The sequence below is a fragment of the Cryptomeria japonica genome, chromosome 9 (genome assembly GCF_030272615.1).
Source record: "Cryptomeria japonica chromosome 9, Sugi_1.0, whole genome shotgun sequence".
Classification (NCBI taxonomy): domain Eukaryota; kingdom Viridiplantae; phylum Streptophyta; class Pinopsida; order Cupressales; family Cupressaceae; genus Cryptomeria; species Cryptomeria japonica.
In genome coordinates this window covers 606488797-606502718 of record NC_081413.1, presented here as the reverse complement: position 1 = coordinate 606502718, position 13922 = coordinate 606488797, and the positions used below count along the sequence as shown (strand labels likewise).

Here is a 13922-nt window from a genome sequence, read left to right as displayed (position 1 = left end):
TATTACCTGTAGCATCAAACCTCCACCTTCCATAGAAAACACTGCTTGACCATCAGGATTGTTTCTAATCACAGCAGAAACTGCATATAAAGCCTTAACTGCTTCCTCAGAACCGCTAGATTGTACCATCCTTACTAGTTTAGGCAAAACACCTATCTCAAGAATCTGCTTTATTTTAAACTTAATAAACATTAATAATAGATGGAATACAGCGAAAACCCTAAATATGATTGACCCATAAAAGTAACCCTCTTATCCGAAATTGAAAAGTAGAGTTGGGAAAAACAATACAACAGCACACATTCAATATAACTTTCAAATGAAAAAATATTTAACTGGACAAAATCTCCAAAACCTGTTTCTGAACAACAGGGTTATTTTGACTAGCTTTCCCAAGAACCCATGCAGCAGTTGTACGTAATTCTTCCTCTTCTCTATAAAGCTCTCTAACAATAGCAGAAAGGCCTCCAAGTTTGTTCAAGTCTGAAGCAGCAAAAGATAGCCTTCAAATAAGCAACATGCATCATATGAAGATTATCAGCTTCTATTAGACAGTCCCGCTATGAATTAAGGATGTTCAAAAAGATCGATTTTAAGGAAACCAAGTATTTCATTTCATTAAAAAAATAATCAAATATAGACTCAGGAGTCTATGTAAACTGAATTAGGTTTAAAATGTCTAAGAAATAAATTACTAGTTGCAAAGGTAGCTCTATCCCATTCTCAAATGATGCTACCTTTGTATCTATTCACTGTCTCAATTGGTAAAGAATTTAATCAACGAAATCATCTTTCTTATCAACTCTCAAGTGCATTGAATCCTTTATCACCTTTTTGAAGTCATGAACCTTTCATTTGAAACTTCACTGCTTATCTAAATTGGATCAGGTTAAGTGTAAATTTGCTATCATGTATGTTGTATCTCTGATGTAAAGACTAAGAAATGGTATGACCCTTAAAGAGAAATTGAAGTCGTAATATAGACTCTTTAGACGTGTTATTAGCTAAGGAAGCCTTGTAAAGATGACTGGACTTGGTAAAGAGGCCTGGAAACAATCTGGAGATGATCAGAGAAACTTGTTTAAGCTTACTGGTAGTCAATTTTGATACAGAAAACTAAAATGACCAGTTTGCCCATGACTAATCTCATCTCAACAAATTTATCCATGGCAGACCGCAGTCAGGAAATATAACTAACAAGGAAGATGCTAGTGTAATTGTAAGTCCTATCCTACCTAGAACTAACACTGTACTATGTACAATAGTCCACGTTTTCTTAGGTACAATACATGTAAAGTGTCTGCTTAACTTGATTAGATAAGGAGGTTCAGGTAATTGTACTTGTACCTATATTGTATTATATACTATTTTCTCTTTTAGGTGTTAAAACATAATATTACATTAAAATTATGGAGTGCCTATTTATTTTCTATGTATATAAAAAAAAAATTCTGAAGCTATTCTCACATTCGTATTAGAGATTGTGGGAGTGGGACTGTTAGCCCCTACTTTTATCATACTTTCAATTTTATCCATCTGTACGTCTTGTAATAAGGTCTGGATGCAGTGCGAGAGGGACTATTGGCCCCTACTTTTATCTCACTTTTATCCATCTGTATGTCTTGTAATAAGGTCTAGATGAAGTGCGAGAATGAATGTATGGAGGATAAACCATTTGGAAATAGTGTCATTTTCAACTAACTCGGGAGAGAGAAAAGATATCTCTCCTAATTTCTTGCCTATGCTAATGGATTTCTGTTTTGAAATGGAGTACAATTTTTGAATGAAAAATAGATTACTTCAAAGTGTATTATGAAGAGCTAATATTAATGTTATGTGCTTTTTACAACCATCCCTCTCAATTTGCTCCTCTGCACACAAGTTCCTTTAACATTATATACCTAATGAACTGCCAATGTCGCCTTGGGTGATATGTTTCATTTCCATCCAACACTGAGCAGCACTGTCTTGTTGAATTGAAGTATATGCATTCTGTATATATTATTATATCATCAATTCAATTAGAGAGGAAGATTTATTCTTCCTTTATACCTATCGGTGGTGCCCCTTCACCAAGGGTCACCACTCTTCCAAGTTGGTCTCCAATAATTATATTATTAATAACAATATAATATTATTATATTATTATACAATATATTTATAATATAATTATATTATCACAAAATAATATAATTATATTATCTCTCAATAATAATATTATCACAATAAATATAATTATATTATATTATCACAATATAATATAATTATATTATCACAATATTATCACAACCTTTATGTTGTCTATGTCGGCCTGAAGGAATCCGACCATAGCATCAACACTCCCCCTTAGTCGATTAAGCCGATTAGGCCACTTACATATTTGTCTTCCTCAGGCTGGAAGTGATGACCGACGCTGCCAATCTTCAACAAGGGGGATGAGATCCAAGGTTTTATTGCAAAGTGAATAAATATAAATTATAAATGGGTAAAGTTTTTTCAAGGGTTAGATAATTTGTTCTTTATTATGACAGTCGGTAGCCAGAAGAAGCAGTGGCCAAAATGTTCAGTATTGGATATTAAACCCATTTGAATTTCAATAATCTGCCCTCTAGACACTCAGGTTGTCATGCTTGCTTACCCTGCACAAATTAATTCTAATGGCAACAAAAACAACCCACCAACCTATCTCTTCAATTTGTCAAAGATTGATTAAGATATTGCAATCATTCTTCAATAGCCAAATAGATTTTAATCATTAATGGTTAAGGAATTTTCAAGGGCTGGATGATATATTCATTTTCACAATGCTTGCTATACAGAATAAGCAACAACCATAATGTTCAGCAGTGAATATCAAACCTATTTCCATAGATTTGCCCTCAACATGCTTGGTTCCCTTACCTGCACAAATCAATTCTAACAGAAGATAATTCAACCACCAACTTTCCTCTTCAATTTGTGAAATATTCATTCAGATATTCAATCCTACAATGATTAGTAGCCAGAAGAAGAAACAGCCACAATTTTCAGTATTGAACATTACATCCTCAGATTATCATTCTCAACCCATCAACCCATCAACCCATCAACCCATCTCTTAATTTGTGAAAGATTCCAACCCATCAACCCATCTCTTAATTTGTGAAAGATTGATTCAGATATTGTAATCATTATCTCCCTCTAGCAATGAAATGAGCATTGATTACATATTACAGTGCCTCTTAAATGACGTAAGCATCTAAGCTCTATGGCTATAAATAGAGGATTAATCTTAAATGCATTCAAAAGAAATACAACTCAGCTCAGCTCAGAGTTTACAATAGTTCAAGAAATCAGAAAAAAGCCAAGTCTAATTCCATTTCAGCAGAAAAAAAAAGAAAAAAGAATAAGTTAATAACTCCAACATCAACCAGGCCATTAATATCAATGAAAGGAAGCCAATCCATTAACAGAAATTGTTGCTGGTCCATGATAAACCTCTCTCCATCAATCAGGTATGCAGTGCCACACTGAGTTAACTTTACTTATATTATGGACTGATCCATAATTTCCCCTTACAATTGGTTAGAAACTACAGAATCAAGCATTTATGCTAGCGTTCAACATAGAAACCAAATAACACTGGGAAATGGAGGTGTTGAAGTGCTGTCCTACACAGAAATGAAATATTATAAGTGTATATGCAAAACTAGCATATATATCTTAAGGATAATCTATATAAAGTACATCAATATATATCTTATTATATTGTAATTTATATTACATTATCATTATAAAAATAAAACTGATTTCACAAATAATAAGAATGTTTTTTTATTTATTTTTTAATCTCATTGTAGAAATAAAAAATTAATAGAAAAATGGTTTACAAATACTTAATGTTTATCTGTTATTTAAAAAAACGAAGATATTTCTTATTTTTTATTTATCTCATTATAGGAATAAAAATTAAAATTAAAATGGTTTACAAATATTTGATGTTTATCTGTTATAAAAATATAAATAAAAATGATTTTACAAATGTTTAATGCTTATCTCATTATAGAAATAAAAATAAAAATAAAATGATTTACAAATACTAGCATATAACATCATAATAATAATAAAACTAAAAAATAATAATAATTATCTACATATCTATTGTGCTTTGCACACACTCCCCGTCGCCGACGGGGTCCTCCCCCTTTCTTTTTTAGGTTTTCGTCTCGCCCCCGGTGTGGGATTTTGATTTTTATTTGCCATGAAGATGTAGCAGTTAGAAGTATGAGGAAATGATCCTGCAGGAGAGTGAGCCCGCCCGCTTCCTTAAGCCCTGAGGAGTTCGTATCAAATGTCAAGCATGATCCTATTCGTGAAGAGAAAGTTGAATCATGAATTGCATCAAGAGATGGGGCGTTTGTTAATTTAGATTGCAGGGCAAAGGGTGAATGCAAAGAAGGAGAAAATGTCAGAAAGTCTCATAATTTAAAGTTCAAAATTCTCACAAAGGAGACTAATTTCGGCATAAGTTTGAATTTCGGCTAAGTTGGCCGAATTGCAAAAGGAGATGCAAATTCGAAAATTGCCTAAGTACCCGACTTGCAAAAACAAAGGGCGCATAAGTTTGAAAAATCGGCTAAGAAGGCAAAAATGTCAGTTTTTCATGAACTTTGCAAAAGTCTCCTTTAGGCCGAAAATGATAAAGAAAGGCGTTTTCATTAAACGCGAACTTGGCGAAATGGCCTCTTGACCCGAAAGTGAGAAGTCGCGTGATTTTTGAAGAGGGTGTTATTCTTTTAAAAATTGCAAAACGGACCTCTCAGCCCGAAATCGCGAAGGTAAGTAAAAAGCTTTTAAACTTTGAACTTTACAAAAGTCCCCCTTAGCCAAAAAATGAAAAAGTAAGTGAAAGGTGATAAAAAAATTTGCAAAAGCCTTTCGTAGGCTGAAAACGTGAACTTGGCAAAAGGCCTCCTAAGGCCGAAAATCGCAAAATTAGTGAAGTAAGGCGTTTTAAATTTTAAATTTGCAAAAGGCCTCTTTAGGCCGAAAGTGAAAGGCGTTAAACTTTAAAAAAATTGCAAAGGCCTTCTCAGGCCGAAATCGCGCAATCGGATGAAGGAGGCATTTACTTTTAAAACTTTGCGAAAAGCCTTCTCAAGCCGAAGTCGCACAAAAGAAGTGTGAGGCGTTTAATCTTTAAAAATTTGCAAAACCCTCCGCAGTCAGAAAATCGCGAAATGCAAATAGGAGGAAGGCGTTTTCATAACATGTCAAACCCCTGAATCTCCTTGCAAGCATAAAGTCACGTTAAACCAAGAAAGGCCGAAGTCGCGTGAGATTTAAGGAAGGCATTTTCAAAGTTTACAAAAGGGCCTTGCAGGCCAAACTCGCATAAAACCCTCCTAAGTCTCAAAGTTTGAAGAAATCGCATGGACAAGAGAAGGGGCATTTTAACTTTGAGAGCTTTGCCAAAATCGCCTAAGGCCGAAGTTTGAAGAAATCGCGGGGTTAACCACCTTATTCACTAGAGCGCCCAGAGTTTCGAAATTGCAAACATCGGCATTTGGCCAAAGGTCATTCTACGTTAGGCAAGGCTTTCCGCCAGGTAAGTTCGATTTTCTCCTTTAAATCATTAAATTTGTGCAAATTAGTCATGATAGTTAGACAAAGGTTAGAGAGCTGGTGAGAGAGTGAATCTTTGTGGGTTATGATTTTAGAAAACATCAAGCACAGCATGCAACAATAACCAGCTAGGGAAATCAGCCTTTAGACTGGAATTTCAGACTTGAGAAATTTTGGAAATTTAAGTCTAAACTTGAACAACACTCTTTTCCAAGTGCATTTTAGATTAGCAATCGTCAAAACATTCAAACCCTGAATCGCAAGCCAGAACGTTTGCTTTTTCCACCGTAATCGATCAGAAGTAGCATTTTTGAAACCCGCTCCAAGTAACAAAATTTAAACAAAACCAACCTGATTTTCAGCTTCAAATAGTATCTAGTATCCGGTTGATCGGGCTCTATTTATTGAAATGTCATGCTTTTAGCAATATGTTCAAATTCCAATTTCCCCGTTGATCGTTAATTTTAAGCGCTAACCCCGTCCTCTGTTTTGACTAACCCGTTTTTGTTGCCTTATCTCATCTCGTAATCCATGTCCAGTTGTGTAGGATAGATGCCTAAATCGGCAGCTGAGTCCTCACAGACACCTGGCGCAACTGGAACGTCTCAAGTTTCCAAAGCTGACATTCCCTGCAAGGTCGAGAAAATGAAGTACCAATACCAAGGGGGAGGAGTTAGGGAGTCGAAGGTCTAGAGTGTATGGGAGAACATAGGAGACACGGACTTGGGCCACATAGATATCCAAGATTTCAGGAACAGGGTGTACTCTCCAAACGCCTATGGTAGGCCCAGACGGATGATGGAGAGTGGTATTGCTCAGGTAGTTGGTTTCCCTCCGGCCGTGTAGAATTATGAATTAGTGGTTGAGGTTGCTAGACATTATCAGCCAGAAACCAGATTAGTGGTGCTAGAGGGGATGGTACTAGCTGATTTCACACCTGAAGCCCTTGGGGAGGCATTTGATATCCCATTTCCAGATAATCCTATTGCTACAACTATTGATGAGGCGCAGGTCGTTTACGACATGAGTCCTGCTAAGTGCAAAACATTGATAAACAAAGAATGGTACAAAGAAAGAAGATCCCCAAGCATTAGAATCAGTAAAAAGACCCCCAGAAGAGAAAGAAAGCAAGGGCCAATAGAGGGACTCGAACATCAAAAAGAACAAGGAGAGAAAAGATCCCCATCAAGAGGCCGAAGGTTAGTTCATCATCCAAGGACCCCAGTTCAGAGGATGATGTGGTTGAACTTAACTACATACCCACTCCGCCTTCACAAAGTGATCTTGCTGCATTTGAGGCAAATAATCCTCAGACACAAAGTAAGCAAGAAGCAGAGGCAAGGGTAGTTGGCCCTGATGAACCTGGAAATCAGGTTGAAGAGGGAGAGATTGCACCTGATCAAGAGACTGGTAAGCATGAGCCCACACAGGGAAGTAGGCATGAATTGCAATTGAATAGCGGCGACAAGGATGACACCACTGTTGAGGGAGAACAGAAAGGGGATGAGACTCAGGAACCCGACAAAACTAAGGAGCAACCATTACAGGAGGATACCCGACAATTGTTCAGCGAGGTAGGAGAGAACTCAGCCATGAGTAAGGGATTGGATTCTGCATCCATTCCTTCTATGACCGATCAATTGCAGGTAGGCAGTGAGCCAACTGAAGCCTCCAAAGAACAGAGTGGGAATCTGGCAATTGCATCTAGACATACCATCCCTCAGGACTAGCTAATTGCTCGTGCGCAGCGGAAAGAAGTTATCGAGCCACCAATTAACCTGGAGGATATCTTCTCTCGAATAGGAGAAATAAAATCCAAAGGCAAGAAAAAGCCAAAGACTTACTCCAGGATCACTAAAGATGAGCAAAGGAACCGCACGATTCATATTGCCACCCCACCTGCAGACAAACTAGCAGATCAGATTGCATTGGCTAATTACACAATGTTGCAACCATCCCAATAGGGTGAGCCACCAAAGAGCAGGAGAGGGAAGAATTCAGAGATGTCGTGCAGAATATGCTCAGACAGCTCGACGAAATGACCGCTAAGAGAGATATGTACCGAGCTCGTGCTGAGCAAGCTGAAGGGTACGTTGATCACCTGTTGAAACTGCTGTAGCAAGCCGTTGAATCCCATGTTCCCCCACTGACACTGGCACAAAAGACTACAACTGAATTTGAAGGAGTGCGTGACACTGCCATGGCTGTCAGGGAGTGGGTCCAGAGCATTAAAAGGAAAGGAAAGAAGATTATTGGTGATGTATTCGAAGTGGCAATGGGAATACAAGCAGCACAGATCAAAATGTTGGAGGTACAAAAGGAGTACGCCAAAATCCAGGAGGTGGTTGCCTTAGCTCAACCAATCATGAGAGCCCTTTTTTGGACTCACGCTCGGATTCCAGTAATCCAGTCTATCCTAAATCCCCATAATATCAATACTTTCAAGGAGTGGTATTGGATTGTTTGCATGAAGATGGACATGGCGGCTACTATTAAGAGGATACAGGAGGAATGTGAGATGGACCTATCCCATATTGAAAATGGCGGTGATGATGTTCACAAGGCCCTGGTCATTGGCTGGACGGATGCCATGAAGGATGCAGATGTATTGTCATGATGGAATGCCAGGTTGAGGCCTGGTAAAACTGCATACTCTATGGAGGACATAGAGTGCATCAGCAAGCTGCATTCAGAGATATCGCGCTTCGAGGATCAGCAATCGGATTGGCGTGAGTGACTAGAGATAGTCGACTCTAATCTTGAAGGAACAAAGTTCAAAATGCGCAATCCTCCTTTTCCCCCTAATGAGGAATTGTTTCCCATTTGTATAAAATTCCAAGAGTACGTTCAGGAGGAACGTGCAACACACCGGGACATTTGGGAAGGTTACCTACATGAAGAGGACGAGTTTGTGGAGAAAAAGTCCATTAAGGGGAAGGAAAAAGTGCTTTCCTAAAATATATGTTTCTTTTAAATTTAAGTGCACTTTTTCAGACATAAAGTTTCTTTCCTAACTACGAAAGTTATTGTAAATTTCGAGCTCCGTGCATGTGCACTTTTTGGAGCAGCTTTATGTTTGGTAGTTATTATTTACCTTTTAGTTGTTGTTAATATTTTGCTTCCCATTTATGGGTATGGGCAGTTTTGATTAGAGGATGAATCTGGCCCACTTGTCTAAGTTTAATCTTGGCCATTCATCCATTTTGAGAACTCTATATAAAGGAGTTAGTTTCTCCTTTATTCCAGGTAGAAAGTTAAAGATTGTTGCAAAAACTCTGGCAAAATATATACAGATTTTAATGGATTTTAAAGTTGTGTCCTTTTTATTGTGAGTGCATGGTCCTCTTCTCCATCTCTTTTATATTTCTACAACTGTATTTACTTTTCAGACAGTTTGTTTATGCATGTATTTGATGGAAATCTTGGTTCATAGTCCAAAGTTCCCAGACTCGAACTCGGCAAGGCTGACTCGGCTCGGACTCGGCAACGACTTGGCAAAATAAGAAAACCCTTGAAATTTAGAGATTTTTAACGATTTAAAACTTGTTTCATACACCCATTATTGAAGTAAGCTTAAAGACACTATAACATCATCAAATAGAAGCTAATTTGATCACATACATAAACATACATCCATCACATGCGTAGAAATGTAAATTGTAGCTGAAGGAATTAGAAAACATAGATATATAGAGTTATAAATGTTGTCCAATGTATATAAAATCCATGACTTCAAATGTTCCCAAACATATATGTAACTGTAAAGTGTAAACAAAAACAAGTCTATGGCTCAGGCTCTGGCTCAGCCTCGTCTATCTGCCTCCTAGAAAGGCATCTAAGGTAGGTCCTGGATGACTGAGTAACCATAGTCTCTGCTTGTGATGTACCAGTCTGAGTAGCCATAGGTGTTGTGCCTGATCGTGCTCTATCCTCCTCCTCTGCCATAGCCACAGCCTCAACCTCTTTGTCTGCCTGGTCAACCCACTCAAGGTCCTCATCAGTGAAGACTGGATTGGTGGACTCAGTGAGCCAATCGGACTTGGGGTCGACTTCATCTAGAGTGATTGGAGAGGAGTCAGCATCCAAAATCTGTCTAGTCCTGAGACGGAGGTTGTAATGAACAAAGACTAGATCATTCAACCTCTCCACAGACAATCTATTTCGCCTCTTCGAGTGGATGTGCTCGAACATGCTTTAGTTGCGCTCACATCAAGAAGTGCTGCATGGCTGGCTCAATATGCTGATGGCAATTTTTTTGAAGGTTTGGGGTTTGAAGGCCCAAACATTTGCCACCATCTATCTGAGATAAGGAAAAGAAAAAAACATTAGTCTCATTTCCAACTTTAAAGTTAGTTTATAAAATGAAAAATTAAAATGCATAAGTCATAAACTTTAGAATTTTCTACCTGGCTGCAATTTTGTCTGACCCTCTTTGCACAATTGGCTGGCAAAGATCGTCCCTACTGCATTATTAAATGCATCCATCTCGAGCAGTGTAGCTGTGGTATCAGTGAATGCCAATCCCTTTTAGGGTTATAAGAAAGGGAAATGGCAAAAAAAATCATTAAAAAATGTTATGTTTTTTTTTTACTGTACTTTTTTAAGTGACGTCGGTCGGGTCATGACCCTTGGACTCGGCGAGTCAAGGGGTGACTCGCTGACTCAGCGAGTCAGGCCAGTCACGCCCCCTGACCCGTCCGAGCCCGGGTCAGGGTCACCATGACCCGGCAGGGGTCACCCGGCCCGTTGACTCGCGTGACTCGCTGCGAGTCACGAAACTCTGGTTCATACCATTAGGAAATAATTGATTATTATTCCCTCTGCATGGTTAGTCTGAGCCCAATTTTGTGCTAAGTTCGGTTGTTAAATGTGAATGAATGGGTGTAAGAGTTTGTTGTGCGTTGCACACGCTCCCTGTCGCTGACAGGGTCCCCCTTCCTGTTTTGAGCCTTTCGTCTTTGCCCTACTGAGTTTCGCGCAGAGTGTCTCGCGTCTTTTCGAGCGAGTATGCAACTGGTCCGTAAAGTGATGATATCAAGGAAGTGAGCCGATGAATCCTCCTGGCTAGTCTAGCCCTCGGGCATGAGTGCCAAGAGTTCGTTCGAAGTTTAAAATTGCCTTGGATAGGCGTAAGGTAGTAGGAATTGGCGAAGCCCGCCAAACAAGGGCAGTGCGCCTAAAGGTCGCACGAGAACCAAAGTCGCCGTTTTTCGCACAAGAGCTACGAAGCGGACTGCATAAGGTTTATTCCCGCAAATGTTTGTAAGGATTTGAATGAAGGATGATTTTCACCTACTGATGAAGGGTCAAACTCCCTGACCAAAATGTTGAAGTCGCGAAACTTGCCCGAATGCCTTGGGATTCCGAAGCCTCCAAAATCCAAATTTGTGGAATCTGGCGAAAGCTGGTCTGAGGTCCGATGTTTTACGTAAGTTTTCAAAATTGCCTTAGGGGCCAAATTTTGGACCCAGAGGCCCAAAGGGGTTAAAATTTCACTAAGTTAAAGTTGCCAAAATCGCCCAGGGGGCCGAATTTGGGATCCTGGGGCGAAAATTTCAAAATTTGATGTTTCCCATTTGGTCCGAAAATAATGTGAAATGCCTTTAAGTGTCGCTAAAGGTAGCTCCAGGTCCGAAAATCACTAAGTATTTCCAAATTCGGACCTTGGGATAAAAACGTTAAAAACGCAAAGTATTCCCAAAAGACCTTCAAGGTCCGCAAACACCCTGAAGCCCCAAATTCAGACTTTAGCTCCGAAATTTAAAAGATGGCAAATCGCAAAAGTGGCGTTGGAGCTCCAAATTTGTAAAAAGAGCGTTTTGGCCCAAAACTCGCCATGAGACCCATTTTCGGACCCTGGAGAGGTAAGTGAAAGTGTATCGAATTTATAAAAGAGAGGCATTTAGGTCCGAAAAGCACGTAAAATCTCAATTTCAGACCCCAGCTTCGAAATTTCGAAAGAAAAGCAGAAAGTGCGAAATCTTGCAAAAGGTGGGCCAAGCCCCGAAAATCGCTTAAGGTTCTCATTTTCGGACCATGGGGTCAAACTGGAGAATGCAAAAGAGGTCAAATCTTGCAAAAGACCTTCAAGCTTCGAAAATCACTATAGTCCTCATTTTCGGACCCCAGGGGCAAAATTTGAGAAATGTGGGAAGTTGAGAAAACCTCCTCCAGGTACGAAAAACACTTAAAACCTCCATTTTCGGACCCTAGCTCCGAAATTTGAAATAATAGCAAATGTGAAAGGTTGCACGAGGATGGTTGAGGTCCGAAATTCACCAAAAGTGGGTCAAGCCCCGAAATTCGCCTTAAGCTTTCATTTTCGGACCCTGGGGGGTAAACCAAAGTGTGTCGAGTTTAAAAAACGCGTTTGAGGTCCGAAATTTGCAAAAGGCGATTCAAGCTCCAAAAATCGCTTAAGTCCTCATTTTCGGACCTTGGGATAAAAATGTAAAACACGAAGTATTTCGAAAAAGACCTTGAGCCCCGAAAATCACTTAAGTCCTCATTTTCGGACCCTGGGGCGATTTTGGAAAATTTAAAAAGCGTCGAAAGTTGCAAAAGGTTCCTCCAGGTCCGAAGTTCGCTGTATAACCCCATTTTCGGACCTGTTGATGTGTTTTTTATGCATATGCAAACACAGAATAAAATACCGAAGTATCTTATCCTCTCTTGAGTAAAGTCTCCGAATGCTGAAGATGTCGCAAAAAGGATCAATCGGGATGACTTCAAGGTTCTTTTCTGTAGGATCTCTACGTTTGGATAAGCTCTCTGTGGTATGATGTGATTTGCTGGAATCACAAGGGGACTTACACTTGATGACCTAAACGTCTGATTTGTTGGAATCACAAGATTTACTAACTAACTGGACGACAAACAAATGGCAAAAGATGCAAGGTTCAGGAAGTCTACTCTACTGCCTAGAATGCGAGAAGATGGATGAATGACTAGGTGGATTCCTACTGGGCTGGGTCTCACCACCAGGCTGAACAATTCAACACCAACTCAGTGCAATCTTCTAAGGGATGCTTCCAATATGTTTAAATTGTACACCATCTGACAATGATCACCATTCAAGAAAATGCATGAAACAATAGACGTGTAACGACTTATGATTAAGCTCATTTCATTCCAGTTGACCACGCAAGGCACACTTACCATCAGCAAGAGGCTAGTGGTTTGGATTAGACGGATTCCACATAGGTGCATTCAACAATTTCCTTCATTCGATCTAATCATCTACCATCTAGAATTGAAGATTCAACAAGAAACCATGCATATTGCAAGAAACGACACACTTCACCATTACTTCAATGAAAATGGAGTTTGTTTACAATCAATGGCAACAATTTCTTGCCTTGTCCTCCTATTCTACTCTAATTGCTACCCTATCAACTGACTATTCACCTTCTAACTACTCTCCATTCACTAACTCCTTTCTATTTTCTCTCTATATTAGCCTTTACAAAATGAAGAGTCGAGGCTTATATAGTGCCCATAATACAATTCGATGGCTAAGATCAATTTGAGATCAATGGCCAAGATTCAATAATGAAAACCCTAATTAAGGTTTGTTACAACCATTACATAGCATTTAATGCTTGACCAATGATAAAATTACATTTTTAGGACACATGCCTTCTCTGGAAAAATCGACCAATGGATAGCTGGGCTAGGTACATCGAAGTTTGTGCCACCTCCCATGAGTTAGGTACATTGAATCTGGACACGCTGAGGTGGACCTATCCGACTGGAGGAGTGATGACTGGGATGCCACCTCGTTTGACACTTGGTTGATGCCAATTTGATGTTGCTGAGAAGCTAGCTTTAATTAACTCTTCTGGAACTATCTGCTTCTTCAACGAACCCTTGCTCTGACTTCTTTTTTCTTTGATGTGCAAGACGATTGATGTACCTCGCCTTGGAATGCTGGATTGGAAGAAGTTATTCCTGATGATGCTTGACCGAAGAAGGCCGTCCTTGTCGATGCTAGACTGGAGGAGGTCGCTCTTGTCCTTGCTTGATCTTCTTGGATGAGAACCTACCAACTTGTAGATCCTTCGGACTTTGGAGTCGCCATCTTGATACCTACACAACATTTCAAAATTAGTAATATATCTTGAAGTCTAGAAATTAAACTTAAAAGGAAGATTTAAGATTTTAATTAGGAAACCTCATGATAAATCTTGAGTTATCATTTCCTAATTAACCATGTAATACTTAGATTTTTCCAAAACAAATGTCCAAAAATCAAACCTTAAAAAAGGGTGTCAAGATGATTTTGCCATACCTCCTCCTGAGTATTAAACTCTAAGAAA

At 39.1% G+C, this 13922-nt stretch overlaps 1 protein-coding gene and 1 long non-coding RNA gene across 4 annotated transcripts in view; one reads left to right on the top strand and one right to left on the bottom strand.

Moving 5' to 3' along the window:
- The window catches only part of LOC131041034 (hsp70 nucleotide exchange factor FES1), a 147407-nt gene that overhangs the window by 39975 nt on the left and 93510 nt on the right, over positions 1-13922 (bottom strand). Inside the window, 2 exon segments of the mRNA XM_057974047.2 lie at positions 7-165; positions 356-483. Coding sequence (XP_057830030.2) covers positions 7-165; positions 356-483 — 287 coding nt within the window.
- Positions 1-13922, top strand: part of LOC131041160 (uncharacterized) — a 108246-nt gene that overhangs the window by 41689 nt on the left and 52635 nt on the right. The gene's annotated exons all lie outside the window — the stretch shown is intronic.